Source organism: Tiliqua scincoides, chromosome 1 (assembly GCF_035046505.1).
Source record: "Tiliqua scincoides isolate rTilSci1 chromosome 1, rTilSci1.hap2, whole genome shotgun sequence".
Taxonomy (NCBI): Eukaryota; Metazoa; Chordata; class Lepidosauria; order Squamata; family Scincidae; genus Tiliqua; species Tiliqua scincoides.
In genome coordinates this window covers 123,698,191-123,723,560 of record NC_089821.1, presented here as the reverse complement: position 1 = coordinate 123,723,560, position 25,370 = coordinate 123,698,191, and the positions used below count along the sequence as shown (strand labels likewise).

Genomic DNA, 25,370 nt, shown 5'->3' with positions numbered 1-25,370 from the left:
TCAAAGATATGTTTAAAATCACATCTAGTTTGGCCCTGAGATTTTGCATTTCAAAACGTTTGGAACGGCGTCCCAGAAGCCTGGTTCCTTCTCCCGGTGCAGCCATTAGAAGCCAATGAGATCTTAGTTATGTGTAAATAAACCTACTTCTCTCTTCCGTGTTTTTTTCCCATCTTTGGTGCTTAACATGCAAAACTATCTTGTCCTGCCGCCACCAATGTCAGGATGTTGAGAGGACAGCTATTCATCAAAGAAGCAGTATCAAATACAGTATACCACACTGTACCAAATTACACAGGTCATGTATAGAATTCCTCCATTTCCAATCAGTCTTCTGTATCAGCAATAAAAATGATGGATGCTCTAATGCAGAGCTGCTCAAACCCCGGCCCGCAGGCCACTTATGGCAGCCAGCCAGGCCAGGCAGGCAGGCAGGCAGCAGCACATGCCGTCTAGAGATCGCGAGGGAGGGCTGGCTGGCTTATGAACTGGCTGGAAGATCTCTCCCCCCCCCACCCCTTTATGTGTATGAATGGAATAATAAACTGGCTTGAAGATCACTTATGAACTGGCTGGAATATCTCCCCTCCCCCACCCCTTATGTGTGTGAATGGAATCATAAACTGGCTGGAAGATCTCCCCCCCTTTATGTGTGTGAATGGGATCATAAACTGGTTTGAAGTCATTCATTCATTTTCTGTCTCTAATATATTCATTTATGTAAATTTATACAAATTTGAAATGCAAATTAATTCTTTTTTTTTTCCCCCGGCCCCTGACACAGTGTCAGAGAGATGATGTGGCCCTCCTCCCCAAAACTTTGAGCACCCCTGCTCTAATGCAAAGTGCAGAGATGTGGTTTAAAATTTCTCTACACTCATGTTTCCTCTTTGGTGGGCTTCATGTTTACCACTTTAAAGACTCCGACCATGACTGCTTCAACCTCAGTGCTTTTTTTTTTTCCAGCTCATGTTTGAATTGCCTACATTAGGCAGCAGCAGTGAGGGTGGAAGGTTGTGCAAGTAGCACCTCTTAAAACTCAACCCCCCCGCCCTAGAAACCACATGTGAATTTCTTTTCATTCAAATATTTAGCAGGGAACAAAGTTTACAAGTTTGGTCAGTGGTGGTGTAAAGTAACAGTTATGTTGGTCCCTAAGGTTCAGAACACGTTAGGAGCATTGTTTTGGGAAGGAAAATGGCCACTTTAATGCTACCAATATAATAAAACATTTCTTAGGCACACTTTTTGCATCTAATTCTGCTTTCTTCTGGGCATATTTTTTGACTTATTATAAAATTGTGTTTTGTGTCTCTTTAGGCAACCTTTGAGTTGAAAATAGAGACTGGATGAAGCTCTGCAACAGAAATAGCCACAGGTTTTAATCCCCTTTCACACACACACCCTAAACTCTTGCTTGTACTTACATGCGTTGCTGATGCCAGGCAGGTACAGATAAAAAATCTGCTACCCTCCTGGAAACCTCCAACCATTCATGAAAGTGTACATATGAAGTGGTGATGTTCAGGTGTCCTTTAGCATCAGCATTACAGTGCTGGAAGGAATTCAACCCAAACTTACCCTAAACCTACAGCCCAACCTAGCCATGTTTATGCTAAGTCAGTCTCACTGAGTTCATTGGCTTATGCCCAAATCAGTGAGCGTAGCATCACTGTATGGTTCATACACTCCTGGTACTTCGATATTGCAAGCAGGCAATTGGTGCAGTCCCCAGGCCACTCAAAACACAGTGGAAATCTCTTTCTTCTGTTCTGTGTGCTTGTTCCGATAGGAAACTGCTCAGTCTTGCTGTTCTAGGCCCTAACATGGGTCCATGCATTGAGGCATACATATACACCAGCCAGTCCCCTTGGTTCCTCTTGAACTGGCTTGACCATAAATATGTCTAGATCAGGCCTGGTTCCTCACCTGGCCAACAGTCCTTTTGGTTCCTTGCTGAAAGAGGTCCCCCCCCCAGTCTGGGGTCCTTGCTTGCTTCCTAGTTCCCTCAGCCCCCACTTGGAGGGTCTCAGGGAGGCTTAGGGTGAATCTGGTCCCCTCACAAATATTCTAAGCCCATCTTTTTTCCCTTTCAATAAAAGTAAGGATACCGTGTTTTCCATGAATGATAATGCTTATTTTTTTTAACACAAACAAACCTTTATCCACAGACATACAAAAATACTTTCTCCAACCTTGTGCTTGATCTGTCAGACTGACTCTGGATCCCTGGCTTTCTCATTAATACTTTTGTTCCAACCATTTTGTTCCAATACTTTTGTTCCAACCTCTACCTGAATGTTTTTAACAGTAGCCACTTCTCATCAGTGAACAAAGAGGATGGAATCCGTACCCAAGCCAGATTTTGCTCTCCAGCTTTCAGTGGAGCATTGTGTGTGGATAGGTGACTCTTTGGCTCTCAAGGCTGAGTACACAGCACAAGAATTCAGGTGTGACAGGAAGTGGTTGAAAATGCAAAAAACACATTGTAAACCTGTTAGCCTGGCAGCCAAATAACCTGTTTGCTCTTCCTTAACTAGCTTCCTTGGGTCAAACTAATGAGCAGTTATTGACAAATAAGTAACATTACGTAGACCAGCAACACGGCTCTTGGAAGAAACAGCTCCAGTTCTCCTTCATTTACAGGCAAGCTATGGGCATAACAAGCACTGCTGAGCACAATTCATCTTTCTGTTGGCACCGTCTTTGAAAGATAACTTCGGAGCCACTTTATTCAGTAGTGCTTTGCCAAAACGTGATTATTTTTAATAGCTCCTTCCAACAGTAATGCTCTGCATTTCATGACATTACATTGTTTAATTATGATTCTTTCTTCCTCAAGAGGTGAAGAGTCCAGTGCAGGCTCTCACAGCATCAGCTTCCTTTTGGAGAACTGGGGATGCAAAGTTTTTTGTAAAGAATAATAATCATCTCTCTGTTTACAAATTTAAAAGGCTGAGCAGGCACGGGGTGAAATCATTGCAACTGATGCTGCAAACAGCTAAATATTCATGACCAACTATAGCTATTTCATCCAGCTGTCTGGTTATGCATGGTATGATATGTTCATGGATAGAATCAAGGTTCCCTTGAATTACCTGTGCTTGAGAAGGGGGAGACAGGGCTCAGTAGATCATGTGATTTTTATGCAGAAACCTCCAAAGTCTATTCCTGGCATCTTTATATTGGATTTTAGGGTGAAACTAACTGTAACATTAATCAGGTCATTGGCCTTGGCATGATTGCCTTTTTAGTAGCATACACAGAGGTCCCAATTCAGATTGGGACTGCAGCAGAGGTTAACAATATCCCCTGTCATGGTACTGATCTTGATTCTGTGGGGAGGGAGAAGCTTCTTCATGTTCTGTTCATCTGGGAAGAAAAAATTTCAATCAGCTTCAATGGGAAGTTATTTTCAAGGGTCAATAGCACACATGTGGGGAGGGCTGATCCATACTGGGAGCATGGCAAGGGGTAAAGTTAAAGTCTGCAACCTCTTGCTAGGCTCCCAATCTGGACCATTCCATTTGTACTGTTTATGGGGGGGGGGGGGGAAGAGCAGGCTGACTGGGGCTAACACCACAATTAAAGTCACATGTGCTTTTGTTCGCAGATAGCACAGGTTGACACCTTGGAGAGGTTTCACTGCAAGTCAAAGTAGACATTACTTTGTCTGGGTCTGACTTTGTGTTGTTGTGTGTTATTTTCGGTAACACCTTGTTCTTTGCATACCGTTGATATTTAACGAAAATCAGGTCATCAGCCCTGTCTGAAAAGTTTTCAGTATTTCAGTTTCTTGTATTGCATCAGAGTTCTATGATGAATGTGAGTGTCTGTGCGGGAAAGAAAAACCTCTGCTTTTTCAGTAGCTGCTGAATTTGCTGTCAGTTTAACCAGAATTAGAACACAATTATGTCTTTAACCTTTCAGTCTTACTAGCATCTCTAACAGCAGTAGGTTTCTTTTTCTCCAGGACTACTGACGTGAAAGAGCCAAAAGGCTGTCTTTGAAACAGGAAGTAAGTTGGTTATTAAAAAGAATGAGTTATTTGTGTATGTGGATAGCAAACCATTTTCCCTTAAAAAAAATTAAAGAAAAAACTTGTAAGTGTAAATTAAAACAAATGCTAAAAACTCCCAATCAAAAACTTTCCACTAATCATTTGCTTTGCATATACTTGCAAAGCAAGTACATTTGCTTTGCAAATGATTTGCATATACAAAAATCCATCCATGACTAGCCCCAGATCTCAGTGTTTCCTATGTTTATCTATATTTATCTCAGCTTTATAGTATTGACTGTGACTAGCCAGAGACATTTGACAAACCACAAGACTGGCAGAGGGTTGTAGCAATGTCATAGGGCTAATCTCTGGACAAAATAAACCACATGGCTGCCACAACAATCTCATGGCTACTGTAAATGTCCTAGAAAGCATGCAGCTGATAACGCTGAGAAAAACACTGCACAGACTGAAATCAACATGAAGAACAGTGTCCAGATGTAGGCACACACACCAGGAGGAAAAGCAAGCAAATGAAAGTAATTTAAGTGAACCAGGATGTTCAGGGATATCAAGTTGGACAGTAAGGAGAAAAAACAATAGATGGTGCAAAGACAGAAGGATATGCATATGGCACCTAAATAATGCTGTTGGGGTGTTCCCCTTCAAAAGCTGGTTCTTTTCCCAGTATACTATGAAAGAGATAAAACTTCTACAAGTCCTAAACAATGCATTATCTTGTCTTTCCCCTGCTTAACAGAGGAGATTGCCCTGTGAGAGATGTATTACTCATGCTCACGCTGAAAATGGCTTCAAGGCCCATTTCAGTTGGGTAGAGATAAAGCCCGTGAGATGATTGGGAAGGAGAGAGAGAGAATTCTCTGAAATCCCTCTGTCTCAGGTAAGACATTCCAGACCCTTGACAAGGATATCAGAGGAAAGAAGGATTGGAAGGGATTTCCAGGGGTGGGCATGCAGCTGTAAATTTGTTTGCATCTTCAAAACATAAGAACATAAGAACATAAGAACAGCCCCACTGGATCAGGCCATAGGCCCATCTAGTCCAGCTTCCTGTATCTCACAGTGCCCCAGGGAGCACACCAGATAACAAGAGACCTCATCCTGGTGCTCTCCCCTACATCTGGCATTCTGACTTAACCCATTCCTAAAATCAGGAGGTTGCGCATACACATCATGGCTTGTACCCCATAATGGATTTTTCCTCCAGAAACTTGTCCAATCCCCTTTTAAAGGCGTCTAGGCTAGACGCCAGCACCACATCCTGTGGCAAGGAGTTCCACAGACCGACCACGTGCTGAGTAAAGAAATATTTTCTTTTGTCTGTCCTAACCCGCCCAACACTCAATTTTAGTGGATGTCCCCTGGTTCTGGTATTATGTGAGAGTGTAAAGAGCATCTCCCTATCCACTCTGTCCATCCCCTGCATAATTTTGTATGTCTCAATCATGTCCCCCCTCAAGCGTCTCTTTTCTAGGCTGAAGAGGCCCAAACGCCATAGCCTTTCCTCATAAGGAAGGTGCCCCAGCCCCGTAATCATCTTAGTCGCTCTCTTTTGCACCTTTTCCATTTCCACTATGTCTTTTTTGAGATGCGGTGACCAGAACTGGACACAATACTCCAGGTGTGGCCTTAACAATACTCCAGGTGTGGCCTTAACTCTCAACTGAAATCAGTGGTTCTTAAGCATTGGTGCACTATATTGATTGGTGCACTGTGCTCATTTATTGGGTGCTGGGCTCTTTGACATATATAGTGTGGCTTTCAGAAATAAAGATGAGCTTCTTTTTGCATCACAATTAATATAAAAGGTAAAAAAACAAAAAACCCAAGCATTATGATTATTTACTGGGTATAAACTGAGAGTTCATTGGATTAAAGCATAAGTTTAATGTTCATGGTGAGTAAATATATATCAGAATTTAAATGCTTCTTAAATATTGCAGCTCTCAAACATCTGAAAAGTTTACTGTATGTGGTTCTTGTGTTAAGCAGGATTGGCCACCCCTGGTTTATGCCAATGTTGTTAAGGCTGTAATCCTATCCTACTCACTGGAAATAAACACTTCTCGTTATCACTTTTCTGCTTTTTATCATTCTCTATCCTCCACTCCCTGTCCCACTCCAAGTAGGTGCATGCCACAAACCATATCCAACAGGACACTTGCACAAACACATTCAGTATGGCAATTACAGTAACAAATGAATGTGTTACTGTATTATCGAAGAATACTTAGGTTTTTTTTACCGAGTACAAGCTGTAACACATTCAACACTTAAAAAAAAAAAAGAAGTGATATCCCTAAAACAGAAGTACTACCTCGAGAGAGATGGATTGTATGCAACAAATGGGAAAAATGTTTTTATGCAAAATAATCTGGCTGAAATTTAAGAGGGTTCATAAGCAAGTAATTTCAAGTCTTGTGCTTGTTTTATCTTTGTTGTACCCTCTCCCTACCTGCCATCTCCATGTTGCATAACTAAGGCCCAAATCCTAACCCACTCTCCAGCACTGGCATAGTCATGCCAATGGGACGTGTGCTGCATCCTGCAGTTGGGTGGCACTCACGGAGGCTTCCTCAGAGTCAGGGAATGTTTGTTCCCTTACCTCGGAGCTGCATTGCCCTTATGTCCGTGCTAGAAAGTGGGTTAGGATTGTGCCCTAACTTGTTTGATTACATTTCTCAACATCTAGCTTTACCTATTTCAGTAGTGCTAAAGATCCTCAGTTTCCATCTCAGCAAAGTGATACAACAAAGTACATGCAAGGTTTAGAAAGTAGCATTCAACCATTCAACAAGTCAAGACACATAAAATTGCAAAATTTGGATATTTAAAAATAACTGCATGACAGAAGGAAAAATGGCAGAATGAAACCTTACGCACCTATGTTTACCATAATCACTGCTATGCGTCTAGCATACAAGTGGAGCATTTATTCAGTTCATTCCAGCCTTTGCTTTGCTACAGACATAGAACCATCATCTCAGTTCCCAGATGGTGTCTGCTGCCACAGGGTGAAAGTACTTGCCATTATCTCCTGGGAGCTGATAACATTTAGCAGTGACTTAATTTCTCTCCTCAGTGAGAACCTCTTGCCTGCTTCATCTGTGACTGTCCAATCCTTAATGAATGTCTGCACAACTCGAGAGCTTTCTCATGTGGCTGACCATTCCACCCTTTCTTCAGTTCTTTCCCAGAAATGACTTGCAGATTGATTACTTCAGCAGCTTGTGCAATGTGTTCATCAGGCAGAGCCATAGACAGGACAACATAACCAAGCTTTCCAGCTAATAATCACTCATTTCATTCACAAAGAATGATCTTCTTCTGGGCCAATAGTATTAGGCCAACAAAGTTGGAGGCTTCTGATCTGTTAAGCATACGCTTTATAATCTAAATCTATTATTTCCCTTTGAGATGTCAGAAGACATATTTTTAGCTCTACTCTGTAAAGTTGCAGTTATGAACAGAGTTTGGGTATGAATTATACACATTCTGTTATGCCAATTGCAGAATGGTGAAAGTCAGCACTTGGCACTCATGAAAAGACACAAGTGATCTAGAGCAGTGTTTCTCAAACTGTGGGTCGGGACCCACTAAGTGGGTCGCAAGCCAATTTCAAGTGTGTCCCCTTTCATTTCAATATTTTATTTTTTCATATATTAGACTTGCTGCTGCCATTGTATGTGACTGCATTTGGGGAAATGTTACAGATCAGTTCTTTTAACAGGCTACTTACTATGTATATGCTTTTAACAATGATAGTCAATGGGACATATTCCTGGGTAAGTGTGGGTAGGATTGCAGCCTAGGATTATTAAAAATTTTCCTGCTTGATGATGTCACTTCTGGTCATGACATCATTTCTGGTGGGTCCTGACAGATTCTCATTCTAAAAAGTGGGTCCTGGTGCTAAAAGTGTGAAAACCACTGATCTAGAGAGACCCATGATTCAGAGAAGTGACTACAAGGGATGACAGCTTTACATAACTACATCCAGAATCCAAGATCATCTTTCCCACCATCATTTTGAAACATATCTTACAGATAGTTTTTATCCTTCATAGTGCTAAGCTCTCCAAGATGTATCCTTTTTCTTGTTGATACCTGTGACCGTTGAAAACAGTCCCATCATGTTAAGGTTGAATGTTTTGCATTTCCCACTCCTGCAATCCAAAGACTGTGGGTTCTCTTGTTCATCATGGTTCCCAAGAGCGGTATGCAGTATAGTCCCGTGCCAGGACAGCTGGTGGACGATGCCTTTTCTTTGGACCATTGGATTCTTGCCACTGGATCATGTTGAAATAATCATTCCTAATTATCCTGTTCTTCTTATTTTTGAACTGCAAAAGTAAGAGGGAAAAAGTTTCTCCATGATGAAGAGTCATTTTCCAGATTACAACAATTGCAAATTACCTCTTTCCACAGTTGTGGGACTTGTGCAAATGAGAAACTTATGTTTCCCTGGTAAGGGGATCCATGGGCTCCCAGGTATAGGTTGTGCATCTTCCCACAAGGAAAAGACAGGACTTCCTCCAGTATATGGCGGAAGGGTGAAAATCAGACATCTAAGTCACTTGTACCAGGTTATCTTGTCCACACTGCTTTTATCACTGCTTCTTTGTAATATACGGAAGAACCAGCCAAGGGGAAAAAACAAACAAACAAAAACAAAACACTTTTTGCAAAGAGGTTGCAGTGGTCTCTAGAACTGGGTGAACAAAGGATTTCATATGTATCATCTAATTCAGAAAAATATACTTCAAATTATTATACTGGGTAACACAAAAATTGTTTATGTCAAATTTCTAATGTTCTTATACAAGTCAGAGGTGCTGATTCCAATGGTAATTTTAGTTTTCTTGTATCATCAAAAAAAATTTAGTTATCTTAACCCATTTTTGCCCAGCCCACAGGTGTACACATTTGGTCCCTGTTGTATATATGCAACATTGGCAGATATGGCTTAAATTTTGTGTTATCTGTCCAGGAGCACAAGATCCCACCCCCATGTAATGACAGAGTCTTGCCCATAGGGAGCAGATTTTAATCTTCACAGATTTAAAAGCATGGGATTGGATGATTCAGTCTTCGTGCCACATGGGAAGGGAGAACACTAGCACCAGGTTACAGGTTTCTAAAATGGTAAGGCAATGTGGAAGATGGGGGGGGGGGCTGGACTGGGGTAATAGCATTACTGTTCAACTTAAAAAAAATAGCACTGGATACGTACGCAGCTTTGCAATGGCACATCAGGGAATACCCAACAATGGAAGCTTTTAAGTGTCATTTTCCTAAAAAGAAGTGAGAACTGGGAGGAGGTATTTGATGTTTCTGTAATATTTGTTTGACATATAAATTGAGAAGCAGGCAAGTGTTCAAACTGACAGGACTGGCCTTGAAATGGCACATGTCCCCAACCCCACTGAAACATCAGTGTACCTTATCAGTTCCCTAAGCCTGCTTGTTTCCAGGCAGCTAAAAGCCCTTCTCATTTTCTGACCAAAGCTGGATTCATAACTTCAGTCCTTAGCCAGGTGGTGGAGTGTAAACAATTCCAGTGGCTTAGAGTGGACAAAAGCCATTAAACTCTCACCTTCAGTTGTTGTTATACAGTACTGTATTTATATGCCACCTTTCTTACTGACTCTCACAACGGGCAGGCTGTCACCAAACCCATCCCTCCCAAAGCTCTTGTAGAAGAGGTTCCACTCATGAGACCCATGGTTGGCCACCCACGTATGCGTGGATTACCAAAAGAACTTTGAGCATTGGGAAGGGACACAAGGGAAGACAGAGCTCTGCTCCTGAGGACAAGTGAGTCAAGGGGGGCCAGAGAAGAAGTGAGGGAGTTTGGCAATGAGAGAAATCCCCTCACTCTTCCAAGAGATACGATTGGGGTAGCTACACAGAAGTGGAGTGAGGAGGGCATGGCAGGGCCAAACAGAATAAAAGGAAGACTGGGGCCAGGGACCATGGGCCCAGGGTGGACAAGGAATGAATGTCAAGAGAGAGAGAGTAATCTTTTCACTTTTCCTACCAAAATAGTACATTGCATAAGAGATGGCTTGGGAAATGGAACAAAACAAGCCATTTATTAACCCAGCCCCTCATGTAAGTGTACCTTAAGGCACATAAGATATTGGAAAACAGTTATTTCTTACCCAACAATGGAATAAAACTGCTGTAATTAGCATATTGTAGAAACTAAGAGCCCCAACAGCTGCTATCATGGCCATGGGATATTTTGGTGGTTCTTCTTGTTGAGTGTCAGGTTCTGCAGCTTGAGATAAAAAAAAGTATATCCTTAAACACACCTACACAAACCATAACTTAGATTTACAGGTGTACCCCCATATCTGCAGGGGATCTGTTCTGGAACCCCCCTCCCTATGGATACCTGAATCTGCAGTTACAAGGGGACACCTACCCCCCACCCACCAGAGAGAGCTTTTTTCAAAGCTTTCTTATAACAGAGGCAACTCTGCCTGCTGCTTCTCCAGTGATTGCTGATGCAGGCAACCTGCTTGTTTTTCATTGGAAACCAGCCATGATTGCAGCAATTTGGCTGCTAGATGACTCCCTGTGTATTGTAGTGTGTACTGGCTGTGCTGGACAACATGGCATTTTTATTTGTTGGATTGTTTTGTTTTTGTTTTAACTTGTTGGATGTGGTGGGGCTTTGCCTCCTCTGACTGCATGCTCCTGGTCATGTCCTTACCTATCACATGAATGACAGTCCCATGGCTTTCGTCAGATTCATATGGCGGTTGCAATATGACCTCAATTTTGCAGATGTAAATATCCGTCTGATTGACTTGTAGGTTTTGCAGGTTGAAGATAAATACTTTTTCGGTTTTATTGAATGTCACCTGGCAGTTGAACCCAGTTCCATTGGAAGTTTGACAGGTGGTGTTGCAGTCAACGGAGCAGACTTTCAGTGATCTGTTTGTTCCTTTAAACAGCGTGGCTTTCATTGCCTCTATATTTTGTCTAGTAGATGTGTAGCTGCAGAATAATTCAGCACTCTTCTCTGCAATGAGCAGGGGACTCTGTTGCACTGAAAACCTCTTTTCTGTCACAGGAGAGACAAAAAACAGATTGGTTGGTTGCTTGCCTTAAAGGCCAGTATGATGTAGTGGTCAGAGTGCTGGACTAGCATGGAGAAAACCTGGGTTTGAATTTCCATTCAGCCATGAAACTTATAAAGTTACTTGGAGTCAGTTCCCACCTCACAGGGTTGTTGTCAGGACAATAAGGGAGAAGGAAGGATCATTTCTGGTACCCTGATCCCCTTGGAAGTTAGTGGGATAAAAATGACATAACTAAATAAAAATTGTCAAAAGTAAATTACACAGATTTCAGTAGGAGCGGTAAATAGGGCCACATAATTACCTACCATAAGTAGGTAGCCACATAAATGTGTTTAGGACTGCAGTCTTACTTAAACTGCTAATTTAATTAAAGGCCATGTGTGTTCTTGTAGTTTTTTTAGTAGTCTTGAAGTGCTGCTGTGAAAAACATAACTTTGTATTGAAATGTGAAATTTAATGGAAAGCTTTCCTATCTTGCAGTGCAATCCTGTGCATGTTTCTTCAGAAATAAGTCCCTTTATGTTCACTGGAGCTTACTCCCAGGTAAGTGTGCACAGGATTCTGCTCCTGGAGAAGTAGCTCTTATACTAGAAAGGTTTGCCTTTAACAAGTGCAGGACAGAAATTTCAAAGAACTTGTCCTAGAACAAAGGTGCTGTGATGGAAAGCTCTGTCTAACAGTGGTTCCCTGTGATCCAGGGACCACAGGTGGTCTGTGAGACTCTGAGAAGTGGTCCGCAAGGTCTCAGAAAAAAAGGTGACCACCTTCCAGTATCTCACCAAGAGTGCTCCCCCATGGACCACTAAAGTGTCAGCTGTGGCTGTTGGTAGTCCATTCATTCAGCATTTGCTGAAGTGCCACCTGTGGGAGGGTCCATTCTCAACCCTTTCTGGTAGTCTGCTGATGAACAGTCACTTGCTGAGATGCTTCCCCATGGACCACCAGAGAGGGCAGAAAATTGATCCCTCAAAGTTGTCATTTCCAGTGTCTCACCGAGCACTCCCACATGGGCTACGAAATTGGATTGTATTTTTGTGTGTGTGGTGTGGAGAGGGTTACATGTGGTCCATGTCAATTCCAATGTTTGCCTCAGTGGTCCATGGGCTTCAAAAGGTTGGGAACCACTGGTCTAGGATCAAGCTGCCTGTCTGGAAACAGACAATAGTTTTTAAATAGTTGAACAGTGGTTTGAGGGAGGCTTTTCTTTTGAGGGTCTCCACACATATTTCTCTTCAGCACAATTCTATGCCTGTCTACTCAGAAGTAATCCCCACTACTTCAGTGGGACTTACTCTCAGATAAGCGTGTACAGGGTTGCAGCCTTTGTCATATACTGCAGTCACTCCAGATCAAGTTTTTCTGAGTATTGAAAGAAGACAAAAAAGGGAAAGACTCTTTGCCAGAGTCAAAAGTGGGATGAGGATACACACTTCAAGGAACAATTTCTCTTTTAAACTGCTTTTAACGGTTCTGGGAAAACCAGCCTCAGGTCCTCCAAGCCCTTCCTTTGTGACTTCCAGTTACTTTTTTCCTGCCACAGTGAGGAACTGTGTACAGTATGAAGCCACACAGTCTTTAATAAGTCCTGCAGTCTTGCCTGTTACTTCTCTAGGATCTTTGGGACAACAGCAGTTCTTAGGACCAAAATACAGTAATCATCATTAGCACACTGGTGGTTTTTAAACACATTTTGGGGGAAGAGAGAATTCATTTTGAACAAGCTGAGCGTTCTCAAATGCTTTTATTCTACTGCGGATTTCCCAGTGGTCTGATTAGTGGAACATCCTGTTTTGTTTTAGATTTTTTTTTAAGCTTTCAGTAAGCAAAGCCAAAGCAAGTCTTTGTACTTTGATGTGGAAGGCCTACCAGAATCTTAATTAGTAATACTGCTCTGCTCTGTAAAAGCACTGTTAAGCCTTTTCCAAGTCACAGCCTTAGCTTATTGTTAGGATGCAAGATGTTAAAAACAACAAAAAACTTGTCACGTAGCATTGTATTACTGCAGGATTAACATTTGTACAAAGCGTAGAGCAAAAAAAGGGGGGAATCTGCATGATATTTTCCCCTCACTTTGTTTCTTGTCCCTACTTCAGAGTTGATTACAAGTGAGATTTAAATCAGCTCCTGATGTGAATGTCCAATGATGTTCTCTTCTGCATTAATACAGGACACAAGAAGTGTGCAAAATCCAGTGAGTTTCTTAGGCTGTAATCCTATCCACACTTGCCAGGAAGTAAGCCCCATTGATGATAATGGGACTTACTTCTGAGTAGACAATGCCTAGGATTAGGCTCTTAGCGTACTATGACAAGTAAGAAGCAGAACTCTTGCTAGTGCTATTACTTTTCCTGGGTCCCCAGTAAAATGTCTCCGTCATTCGTCTAGGGTGGGAAGGTGGATGAAGGAAAGGCTCTGGCTTTGAAGCATGCCCTTCTCAGGAAAAATAGCAGAATGAAAGAGAGCTAATCGAGTTCCTGCACCCCTAAAACAAGTGCAGCTGTGAAAAAGAAAGGACAGAGTAATTCTCACAGGACAGCTCTAGGAGCAGCGTTCCTGTTCTTTAATCAGTTACCAATCCATATAAAAGTACCTGTCCCCTTATCCATGACTGCTAAATTTACTCAGGAGCCTAAGGTGATGGACTTGTCAAAAGCTCCTACTTTGGAAAATCCAAGTACACTGTGTCGGTTGAATTACCTTTGACAAAACCAATGCTGATTCCTTTTCAGCAAGATTCATTCCTTTACATGTTTCTTAATTTTATCTTTAATTATGCTTTTCACAAATGTACTCAGAATAAATGTTAAACAGACCAGACTACAATTGCCCAGATTTCCCAGTGTTGGCTTCCTGTGCTCTGGGTGTGCTGGCACTGCAATTCTGTTTTAATGTTTAAAAATCGCCACAAATCAGAACGGAAGAATGATGGGGGTCTGATTGAGAACTTCCCTGCTCTGTGCACCAGTCTGGGAAGTGGCCAGGGTCACAGGACAAAGGGTGTGCGCCCACGTCTGAGCCCTCCTGATGCCTTGGTCCCAGAAGCCTGGCACCAGCAACCACGATAATCGCAAGCCTCAGCTCACCTACTAGTGAGCTACGAAGACCACCCTCAGTACCCTGAGGAAGGAACGCATTGACCCTCTCCTCAGGACAAGAAGAGCACATGGGCCTTGCAGACCAGACAAAAGGCAACAAAAAGCACTGGAATGCAATGGCTGGACACTCTGTGAAATAATGAGTGAACAAAAGAAAGCAATTTCCAGCTCAGCTGCTGATGTGGAACCAACCTACAACATTTGGGGCTGGTTTATCCACAGTGATCTAAACACAGTATAAAGTATCTTTTTGGCGCAATCATTTGCCTTCCCTCATCCTCATAGTCAATCTGCAGCTATTTTTAGAGCAAAAGTTTGGGAATGTATTGTAGCTGCCAGAATTCAAAGCTACCTTGTTAGTAGTACTGGCACAAAGCACTGCAGATGGAAAAGTCTCACTTCCCCTAGTTATGCCTGCGAGCACAGGCTGCTGTGTGCCTTTTTAAAAAAAAAAAAATTCTCTGATCATTCTGTTTCTCATTTCTTGCTAGTTCAGAAATATCTACTACAGATGATAAAGTATTTCTTGGAGGTGCAAGGCCTTATGTCACTAAGGGCGCAATCCTAACCCGCTTTCCAGCCTCGACATAAGGCCAGTGCAGCTCCTAGGTAAGGAAACAAATGTTCCCTTACTTTGAGGAGGCCTCTGTGAGTGCTGCCCAACTGCAGGATGCAGCACACATCCCATTGGCACCGCTATGCCAGTGCTGGAAAGCGGGTTAGGATTTGGGCCTAAGTGCATCTCTTGGAGTGGTTGGTTGTGTTAATTCAGGGTGTATCTGTACATTTCTTCAATAAGTTCTCAGATCAGCTTCTTTTTGAAGCTGGCATAGCAGCTATTGTGCAGGAGCAAACCTCCACTCCAGAATTCTTGTCCACAAGACCAGAGCCTGCTGCAAAGATAAGCTTTGTTCACAAGCTGAGCATTTGCAAACAGAGAGCCAGTAACATGCATGTAGTCCAGGAGCAGTGCCAGAGCTTTGAGTAGCTGACTGATTTCTTTTTAGAAAATATTTCCTCACAAGTTGTTTATGCAGGTGCACAAACTGTTTCATGCACACCATTAGCAAGCTATGCAAAAAGCAATGGGGTGCCAGCAGAGAAATTATGCAACCACATTTGCTGACCCTAGCAAAGAAAAGGCTGTAGCCTCTCTCTCTCTCTCTCTCTCTCTCTCTCTGGCATTGTTAAAAAAATATACATTGTTTCCTTCAGTGAGCCTTCATAACAACATGGGAAGGCCTGTTGAGCTCAGCATCTTCTTACAGATGGTCAGGGCTGGCCCGTTCATGAAGTGAATAACATTTATATCAGGTGGCAGATGGGGGGGACAGAAGGAGCAGCAAACAGATGCCCACCGTCTCCACCTACTGTCTGCTGTGGACAAAGCCAGCCTCTTCACCTGTCCCTCCATGCACGCACTTTAATCAAAGCAGGAAATCCCAGAGTGTTCCATGCTTCCTGCTTGGTTTAAAGAGCCTGCACAGAGGAAAGAGTGAGATTGCCGCATTCTGATGTTTTAAAAGAGCCCAACAGAGGGAAGGAGCAATATGAGAAGCAGGCAGGGAGCCAGCTCATTGCATTCTGAAGACTGGAATGCAGTGATACTACCCACAGACCTGGCTCCTTCCTTCATGGCTCCTTAAACAATACAGGAAGTACAGAGCATGCTGGGATCACTCCCATTGTGATTTCCCCATTGTCTGAAGTGCCCATATGGAGCAAGGAGTAGGTTTGCTCTTTCCTCCTTACAGGCTCTTTATACAAAGCAAAAAATGCAGAGCACTCTGGGAATGATCCCAGAATTCTTACTCCAAGCCCATGCAGAGGAAGGAGAATGGCAAGGGTTGCATGGGCAGGGGGGGGTGGCATAGCTTTCGCTGGCTCTGCAGACACCTACCAGAGGGATCCCAGAAGGCCACAAACAGGACATTTCAGCCATTGTTTGTTCCCCCCCTCCGCCCCCTGCAACTGGTATTTAGGCATATTACCTCTGACCTTGGAGTTTCTTTTTATCTCCTATGAATGATAAGCCACTTACATCAGTGGCCATTGCTTCATCTTGTGACTAGTATCTAATGACTGGCCCAAGATCACCTAGTGAGCTTCATGGCTGAGTTAGGATTAAACCAGGTTTCTCACTCCCAACACTCCAATACTGACACTATACTGATTCGTGAAACATCATGCAGTACTGTCAGCACAATTTTAGGCATATCTATTCAGAAGTAAGTCCCATTGTGTTCAATAGCGGTTACTCCCAGGGCAGTGTGCATAGGATTGCAGCCTGAGTCTCAGATAAATTATCATCATTATTATTAAAACATTTTTTATCCCACCTTTCTCCCTTTAAGAACTTAAGGAGGTTTGCAATATAACTTTTAAGAAGCCAATACAAAAACATCATAGAAACAAAATTCAAACAAACTCATGGGCATAAGCAACAAAAGTGAGAGATTAATACAGGTCGTGCCTTGTTATTCATTCTAGAACTCCCAGTGGATACAAAAATCAGTGGATACCAAATCAGTGGAAAAATAACTTTAAAGACCCAGGTTTCTTTATCCTCTGTGGTCGCCCCAGAATGTATGTAGACATTATAGCGCATTCAGCCACTGGATGGGATCAATAATGGAATCTAGTGGAATGAAATTATAATTAACAATGCAAAGGTAGGAAATTGGATTTTGGTGCTTTTTTTCTTGTTACAAGGCATTTAAAGGTGGACCTCAGTATCAGTGGTGAGTCAAATTAGTGGATACCAAATCAGTGGATACCAAGGTCTCACTTGTACATCATTAAAATTCAGAAAGACCTGTGAGAGAAGAGAGAGATTTTCAATCTCCCATCAGTCATTGAGATAAATGCATGAGGAATTCTCTACAGTGCATCAATTACATGTGTACCTAGCCCCTCCCCCCCACTCCTTCCTCCATGATCAGCATTTCTCTGATGTGACAGATACTGAACCAGGGGAGAGGTTCTTCATTTGATTGCCACTCTGGCTGGAGAGCAACAGATACAGGTCACATGGAGGGTGGGGCTGAGCGCATGCATTATCAGTGCACTCTGGAGACAGCCCATGATTGTTTGTGTCCCCATGGAGCCAAGCATCAGCTCATGGCTTAGAAGGCAGGGAAGTCCACTTCATGGCATAAATGTATGAGGCAACCAAAATCTAGTCCCCTGTTCACTCTATTGTCATTTTTTATTCATTCACAAAACTGTTTTATTATAGCTTGATCCACTTTTAAAACCATTTTGACCTATGATACAAATCACTGTATTTTTCTTAGGTAGTAGAAATGTTGTGATGATTGAAAGCATGGCAGCCTAAACAACAGCAGCAAGGCTGGTTTGCTATACCTATTACCACCTGCAAATCCAAGATTGTAAGTGTACACATTTTGACTTTAGAGCTTTGTGAATAAAACTGTTTTACTATATGGTTTATGTTCCTTTCTCAAGTTTTGTGCTTGTTTCCTCATTGTATCTGAACTGTAATGACCAAAGACATGACTAAGCATGCAAAGAAACTGCTTCACTGACTTGTTTGCCATAAAACAGAATGGGAACAAGACGTATTTGAGTATTTAATTCATATTGTAGAAATCACTTGTAAAATCACTTGTAGAAAACATACCTCCATGTGCTTCTTTGTATTTTGTTATGGTTACAATACAGTCTAGCTTGAAAAGGATTTTTTCCCCCTTTCCTGCCTTACTTTATTTTAAACATTTCAGACCATTGTCTAGAGCAGGGGTCTTCAAACCCTGGCCCGGGGGGCCAGATGCGGCCTGCAGCAAGCCTCTTTCCGGCCAACCTCTTGTCCCCTGAAAGCCTCTGGCCCACTCAGCTGAACATGACCAGAACTGTGCTCTGATTGTGTCTGGAGGATGTTCTGAGGGCCAGAAAGGTTAAATGAATTAGCCCATTCATTCATTTATTCACGTATCTAAGTTCCATCTCTTATTTATTTAGTTAAATTTTATATTTAAATTTTTTTTCCGGCCCTCCACACCACGCCAGATATTTGATGCAGCCCTCTGGCCAAAAAGTTTGGAGACCCCTGGTCTAGAGCTACTGGGCTTACTATATAACATCTTTAGTAGATTGGTTTCCTGCTGACCTTTAGGTCTGTCACTGCCATAGCTTAGAGACGACTCCCTATAAATCTAAGTGCTGTGTGTAGTGGAGAGAAATAATAACACACATCACACCATGCTAATCATTAACAGATAGGCTACAGTGCTGCACTTGGCTGGGCTGTTCAAATGCCTGTGATGTCAGTGGGATTTTAAGCAGCCTGCATGCAGGATTGCAGACCTACCCTTTAATTTGCTGCATCTAGGCTTCCACTGAATTAGGGGCATGAATGCTTTGTGATGCATTCACACCTTGATTGCACTGAGCACTGTTGCCTTTGAAAAGTGTCTGGAAAGTATGCAAGCAACAGTAACTCCACCTCTGACTGGAGTTAACAGCAGGCAATAAATCTTGTCAGAACTTAAAGCACTGACTCCCACTTTTTTTCCAACCACAATTCAGTGTGTTGGTTTTGATGAGGCCTGTACAAAAACAAATATATTTAATTCATTTTCATTTCTACATCTTGTTTTGCTTTGTTCTTACTTTGATTCTTAATTTGATTTGTTTTGTTCTTACTTTGATTTTGTTTCATTGCTTCTTTAATAAAAGAAATGGGTGGAATGGGGCGGGGGGAGGGCGGCAACAAGGGATGAGTGGGTGGGTGGTCTGGATCCAGGACAGGGTCGGATCAGCAGTGTCGGCGGGTGTTGTATCCTATTTCCCTTCCTGCATGTGATCTACTGACACAGATCAACGCGGACTTGCGCCAACAATATAGCAGGCACAGATCTAAGTTGACCTGTTGCAGTTGCTGGGGACAAAATGCAGTTGCAGTTGCTGGGACAAAATGTTCCCTTACCTCGAGGAAACCTTCAGCAGCTGAAATTTCCCAGCAGAATGCAGCGTAGCTGATGCCAACACATTGCCTTGCCTTAGGAGAATTTACACCAGATTGGACTGTTAGATTACATTGTCTCTTCAGTACAACACCTCCATCCTTTTTATTTAAAAAAAGTTTGCAAACGATATGCAAACACATCTTGTAAAATTATGCATTACAAATAGGATTGTGGTTTCTGTATGTGATGCTAGATATGTAATTGCATAACACTAAGGTGTTACGATATTGCATTGTGATAACTTCTAGAGGGGTAGGCAAGTGAGTTAGTTGTAGTAAAAAAATAAATAAACAATGACAAAATAAGTATTTCAGTCCTTAAGGTACCACATGATACATGGTGTCATGTTTTAGAAAAGAAGAAGAAATAAAAATATTGGGGTCTGGCATGTAGAAATATAGGTTGGAACTTTTAGGAAAGCCAGTATTTAGGAAGGCAGGAAGAAAATAATACAAGGGAGTTGAGACTTAATAATAAAGTGAAAATAGGAAAGAAAGGCAGGGGTTTAAAGGAAAAAGGGGTTTAAAGGGGTACATTGGGGGGGGGTATGTTAGTCCTCCAAAGTATCTTTTCTTAAAATGTCTTAAGCTGGCTGGCATTAAAATGTACAGGGTTCTAAAAATACATAGTGTAATTCTGTTTTGTTGTTATATTGATACAGAAATAACATACACTCGTGCCATATTAAGGTGCATTTTTGCATTGTGATACTAACTGAACCCGGTAACAAATCAGCAAGCTTTTGATTCCTACAGAATACTCTTCATCAGCTAGATAGTAAGCAGTGGTGAGGTAGAAGGGGGCATGTTATAGGTACTCCAACCGCTTGCAGTTTGTAAAGTCTAAAGATGGAGTCAGGAAGGATTAGGAGGAGCTGAATATATGACAATGTCGACTGTCCAGTAATTTTTGGACCCAGGGAAAACCTGCTCATCTCTTGATGTTCAGTCTGCCACCCTGTTTAATCAGTTCTGAAAGCACAATTTTTCCTTAGTTACTTCACATGGGCCTCACTGTATATTTGCCTCACTTTATATTTGCATGTGTGAGCTGCTGTACAGAATAATACAGAACTAGTGTATGGAGGTGGGGGAAACAGCAGTATTTTAATTTGTTTTGGGCTTCTTGGGATTTTAGTCATATTCTCAGCTTACAGGCTCAGTCAAGTTATGCTAAAATGCAGACACAAAAGATTCAATGGGGAGGGGAAAATAAAATGCAACTCAAGCAAATCCCAGCTCAGCAGTCTCTGAATTAGTGCAGTTTCACCTTTTTTTTTCAGCAGCAGGACATATAACTATCCCAAAAGGCATTTGAGGTTGGGCCCAGTCTACCAGCAGATTCTCCTGTGCAAACCCCAAGTGGTGGGGAGAGCATGGGGCTTATGCAGGAGAACTTCCGAGGAGATTGTGCCTTTTGAGGGGGTAAGCTGCCATGGCTACTGCTTATAGTTGTTATTAAAAAAAAAAGATGTCTATCCCTCTGCAAACTTAGAAAACAGAGAATGATTTGAAAGGGAACAGTGTGTGTGGATGGTTGCTTACTAGCTTGCGAACCATCCAGTAGGTTTCTCACTTTTTTCCTCTTGTGTATTCAAACATGTCTCACTGTGTCTAAAGCTCCTGGTGACTTTTCTAGGGTCTGCAAATTTGCAATTCAACACTCTGACCATTTCAGATCTTCTTTATGCTAATTGAGAGGACCAGGGTACAAAACTTCAGTTGGTAGGTGGTGCAAACAGCAGAAACAAGAGTTGCCTGCAGACATGGAGGGAATAGCAAAAAGTCGGTTTGTTTGTCTTCATCTGAGCCCTCTGTGGGACAGAGGACATTTCTTCCTCTTAATTCAAAGCAAAGATTGCTTTTTACCAGATTCTTTGATGCTGCTCTCCAAGCTGAAAAGTGCTTTGCTCTACCTGGTGGCTGACTGCACACTAACCAGGCACCATAAAGACTGCTGCTACAGTGTGGCATGATCCTTGAGGAAAGGAGAGGGAGAGGACATTCCACCCAGAAGAAGAGAAAAACAGTGCACCACAAGTCCTATAATAAAAAATGGTTGGCAACCTTCAGTCTCCAAAGACTATGGTATAAGCCTGTAGCACCCGGTATTCCCAGGCGGTCTCCCATCCAAGTACTAACCAGGCCTGACCCTGCTTAGGTTCCGAGATCAGACGAGATCAGGCATGTGCAGGGCACTCAGTAAGAGCAGAAGATGCTGGTTCCAGCAGCAGTTTGTGTGCAACTTCATCACACAGCTACCTCAGTGCACAAGCACATACACAGAATCTGCTGCTGTCAGCACACGAGTGTGGGCAGGACAGGCAGCTTTCCAGAGGATAAAATGCTCCTGATGTGGCAAGCAGGAAGGTGCGAGGGAGGGGGGAGAAGGAGGAGGCACATGTGGAGGAAAGAGGTGGCAGGCAGGTCAGTTGGGATGGGGTGGTGCCTGTAAGTGATGAACCTGGCGCTGGTAATGACTCCGTACTCATCACCTGTGGTGACTACCTCCCCTCGCAGTAGGGCTAGCCTTTCTAATCCTCTTCTTAACAGAAGAGCAGAGGTGAATGGGAACTCTAGACAGGACTTTTCAGTTATAGCACTGAATAACCGGCCCTTTCAATCAACTATCTTCTCTTTGTCCACCCATTCTCCCTCTTCAATGGCAGTTAAGAAAAAGTTCTGAACACTGATTTCCCCCCTTTGGCTTTTAATGGAGCTTGAACTGTGCTACCGATCTAGATTTGGTGGTTATTTTTTGTGTTATTTTGTATCATTGGTTTCTCATTTATCATGTTATTGTTAGCTACTCCAGGAACGCTGCGATTGGAAGGTGGGATATAAATCTTTTCAGATGATCAATCAAGCAGTCAGTCATGTGCTTTCTCTCCTTTTTTTCTGCGAGTTCTAATTTGTGGATCTATTTTGTCTGCATTCTCCATTCTTGACTATGCCACAACAGAGCTTCACATCAGACTCTTGCAATCTAGGTCAGGCCTGGGAAAACTTAGTTGTATTTCCTGTCTTTGCCTCTCAAGTGTGTTTTCTGTTACATTTTGGTGAGATATTCTGTAAACAACTTTGTTGTTGTTATTCCAATCTAGTATGCGCCTCCTGTTGGCGCATTGGGCGATACCACTACCAACAGCATTGGCCTGGCCCAGTGGGTTCTCTGATGGGTGTAGACCCTGAGTAATCTCCAGCTTAGCCAACTTCTGACACCACCCTGCAATAGAGGATAGGAATAAATCAACCATGTTCACAGGGGAGCTGTGGGATCTTTTAAGGATGTATGTTAGGACTGGTGCTTTTATGAATAAGCTAAATAGCACCAGTCCCCATATAGATCCTTGGAAGATAATTATATGAAAAAGTTATCATGAGAACAATGAGGGAGGAATTATTCAGGATGATGAAATCTCAAATAGCCTGTAAAGAACTCCAAAAGAATCCTTCTAAACTGGATGAGTGCACAACAAAATGGAAGATCACATTAAATGTGAAAAAGTGCAAAATGATGCAAGCTAGGAGGAAAAAAAAATCAAACTTCACATAGATGAAATTCACAACTTTAGCAGTCGTTGGTTCTGAAGAAAGAGAGATTGGGGCCGCAATGGATAGGATCATGGAGCACTGAGTGCTCCAACAGTGAAAACAGAAACTCAGTCTTGACAATTATTTTTTAAAATATTGAAAATCGAATGGCAAGAATTATCATGTTAAGCCATTTCTGCCCAACATTGCACATGTGCAACAAGGATCAAATGTGTACACCTGTGGGCCAGGCAAAAATGAGTTAATTTGATAAATCTCTGATACGGCCAAATTTAGAATATTTTATATCATTCTGGTTGCTGATCTCAGAAAGGGTATCATAGAGCACTAAAGGGCAGACAAAGACAACTAAAATAATCAAGGAGCCAAAACCCCTTCCTTATGGGGAAAAAACCCTACACTTAGGGAGGTAGTTTAGAAAAAAGGGGGGATGTGATAATATCTAAAAGGTCTAGACAGGAAAACATATTTTTTTACTTCCATTGCAAAAGTTCCATCTCAAACCTCTCATAAAAGTAGACTTTCATCTCATGAAGTTGATTTTCAGTAGCTTCAGGAATTACTCTGCTTAATGAACTTATGGACTCCTATTCAGCAAATGTGGTGATGGCCACTACCTTAGGTGGCTTAAGGCCCAATCCTATCCAAATTTACAGCACAGATTCAGCCACAATGCAGCCCCAAGGTAAGGGAACAAATGTTCCTTTTCCTTAAGGAAGACTCCATGACTGCCCCACCAACACAGGATGCAGCACATACCCCATTGGCATGGCTGCATTAGCACTGGAAAGTTGGCTAGAACTGGGCCTTTAAGACACAGATTAGACATGGACATGTGGGATGGGAGTTTGAATGGCTATTAACCTTGAAAGCTTCATGTTCAGCAGCAATGTGGCTCAAAGTGTCAGGTGCTAAGGAGAAGCAACGGAATGGTCATCTCTGGTTGCAAGCTTAACAGGGCACTTGGTGGCTTGCTGTTGGAAACAGAACATGGACATCTGTCAGGCCCAGAAAGGCAAATCTTATGTGCCTCATGAAATTGAGGCAGCATGATAGAGGGTGAGATCTGGAGATCTGTATGAATGTTGTATTAGGAGAGTATAACTTTCTGTACATTCAGGACACCTGCATAGAATTTTCAGTAGATACAAATGGTTAAATACCTCACTTTGGAGTAAGTTGAAAGGATATTAAACACCTGAATATAATTTTTTTTTTCAATTTCTATATTGATTAGTTTCCCCTGAGGAAGAACATTTATGCTCAAAACACATTGGAAAACTTGGATATCATCCAGCAGCCCAACTTGTACCATTTGTTTTTCAACCTACTTAAATGGCCTGCTGATTTTAACCACACCACAGCCATTTTACAAATGAGACACTGAGGGAGAGGACTGCTGAAAGACATCCAGCCAGCAGATCACTGAACTGATATTTGAAGTTTCGCCCAGGTCCCTTGGTGAATTCATGGCACTGCACTGACTTTCAGTTGACCCACAGTGGTTGTTAAATAATTGTGGGCCCAATCCTATCCCATTTTCCAGTGCCGGTGCAGCCATGCCAGTGGGGTGTATGCTGCTTCCTGTGGTGGGGAGGCACTCACAGAGGCCTCCTCAAGATATGGGAACATTTGTTCCCTTACCTCGGGGCTGCATTGTGGCTGCCCCGTTGTTGGAAATTTTGATAGGATTGGGCCCAATGTCATTAATTGTCACCATGATTACTTCATGAAATCATTCAAAGGTTTCTTCTTCCTTACTCTCTGGACGTGCTACTATCATCTGTGTATGGTGTCTCAATTCCTTATGACACAGTTTGACAGAGCAAGTTGAGAATTATAACTCTGGGAAAGATATAAGGTACACAAGTAGATTAGAATTTAAGAAATATGACTAACCACATAAAAAAGCCTATCAAGCCTTTAGCCAAGAGAAGATCTTCAGGGAACTGAAATGTGTTAAGGAGCCAAAAGGTGTCCAAAAGGCCCAGAATCTGTTTCAAGACCGATACCCTTAAGTTTGGGGGAAAGCTCAGTGCAGAAGAGGATTTGATGACACATTTTGTTTGTTTTTTACTTCTCGGTATTTATGTGATGTTGTCATTTAGAGCAAAGATAATTCACACATCCGTAATTCAAGAAATCTGAGATCATAACTATTCTCAAGAATTCCTTGCATTTTAATGTACCCTTGGAAAAATGTGCCAATTACAGCATTACAAAATCCACATTCAGGAGATGATAACCATAAACAGGCAAGAGTTGGCTAAGCAGGAACAAGTCAGAATCCTAAAGATGTACTTAACCCTATCAATTCTCAAACAGGCAGTTTCTGTGGCTTGAGGCCTATGCAAGTGCACTGCATTGTTAGGGGGGTGTTTAAACTCAGTAAATAGTTAGCACTTAAGAACAGCACTCACTGTGCTTCTTGCATTCAGTGGCCATTTGGCCTTCTCCTTCACAGGTTTAGGCTCTAATAGGTCACCATTTCCTACATCAGTACTGCATAGGCAGGCAGCATACTCATCTAATGTACTGTTTCTGTGTATCATTCTTATAGTTTAAACCAGGGGTCTCCAAACCCCGACCCGGGGGCCAGATGCGGCCCGCAGCAA

The 25,370-nt window shown here is 42.3% G+C and overlaps 1 protein-coding gene and 1 pseudogene across 1 annotated transcript; both read right to left on the bottom strand.

Moving 5' to 3' along the window:
* Positions 1–8,223: 8,223 nt before the first annotated feature.
* On the bottom strand, positions 8,224–13,495 carry CD28 (CD28 molecule). Its single transcript, XM_066621942.1, has 4 exons — positions 13,462–13,495; positions 10,746–11,141; positions 10,189–10,307; positions 8,224–8,367 (listed from the first exon to the last, which is right to left on the bottom strand). Exons 1-4 carry the CDS (start codon positions 13,493–13,495, stop codon positions 8,224–8,226), a joined length of 693 nt encoding a protein of 230 aa, XP_066478039.1.
* Positions 13,496–21,293: 7,798 nt separating this feature from the next.
* Positions 21,294–21,416, bottom strand: LOC136637442 (5S ribosomal RNA; annotated as a pseudogene).
* Positions 21,417–25,370: the final 3,954 nt, after the last annotated feature.

Bases quoted from the DNA above. Each gene is read 5' to 3' on its own strand.
- CD28 (XM_066621942.1), bottom strand. From the start codon at position 13,495: ATGACGGAGACATTTTACTGGGGACCCAGGAAAA. The intron at 11,142-13,461 runs GTAATAGCACTA...CTGGCCTTTAAG, and splicing joins TTACTGGGGACCCAGGAAAA to GCAAGCAACCAACCAATCTG. The intron at 10,308-10,745 runs GTAAGGACATGA...TTTTATCTCAAG, and splicing joins GACTGTCATTCATGTGATAG to CTGCAGAACCTGACACTCAA.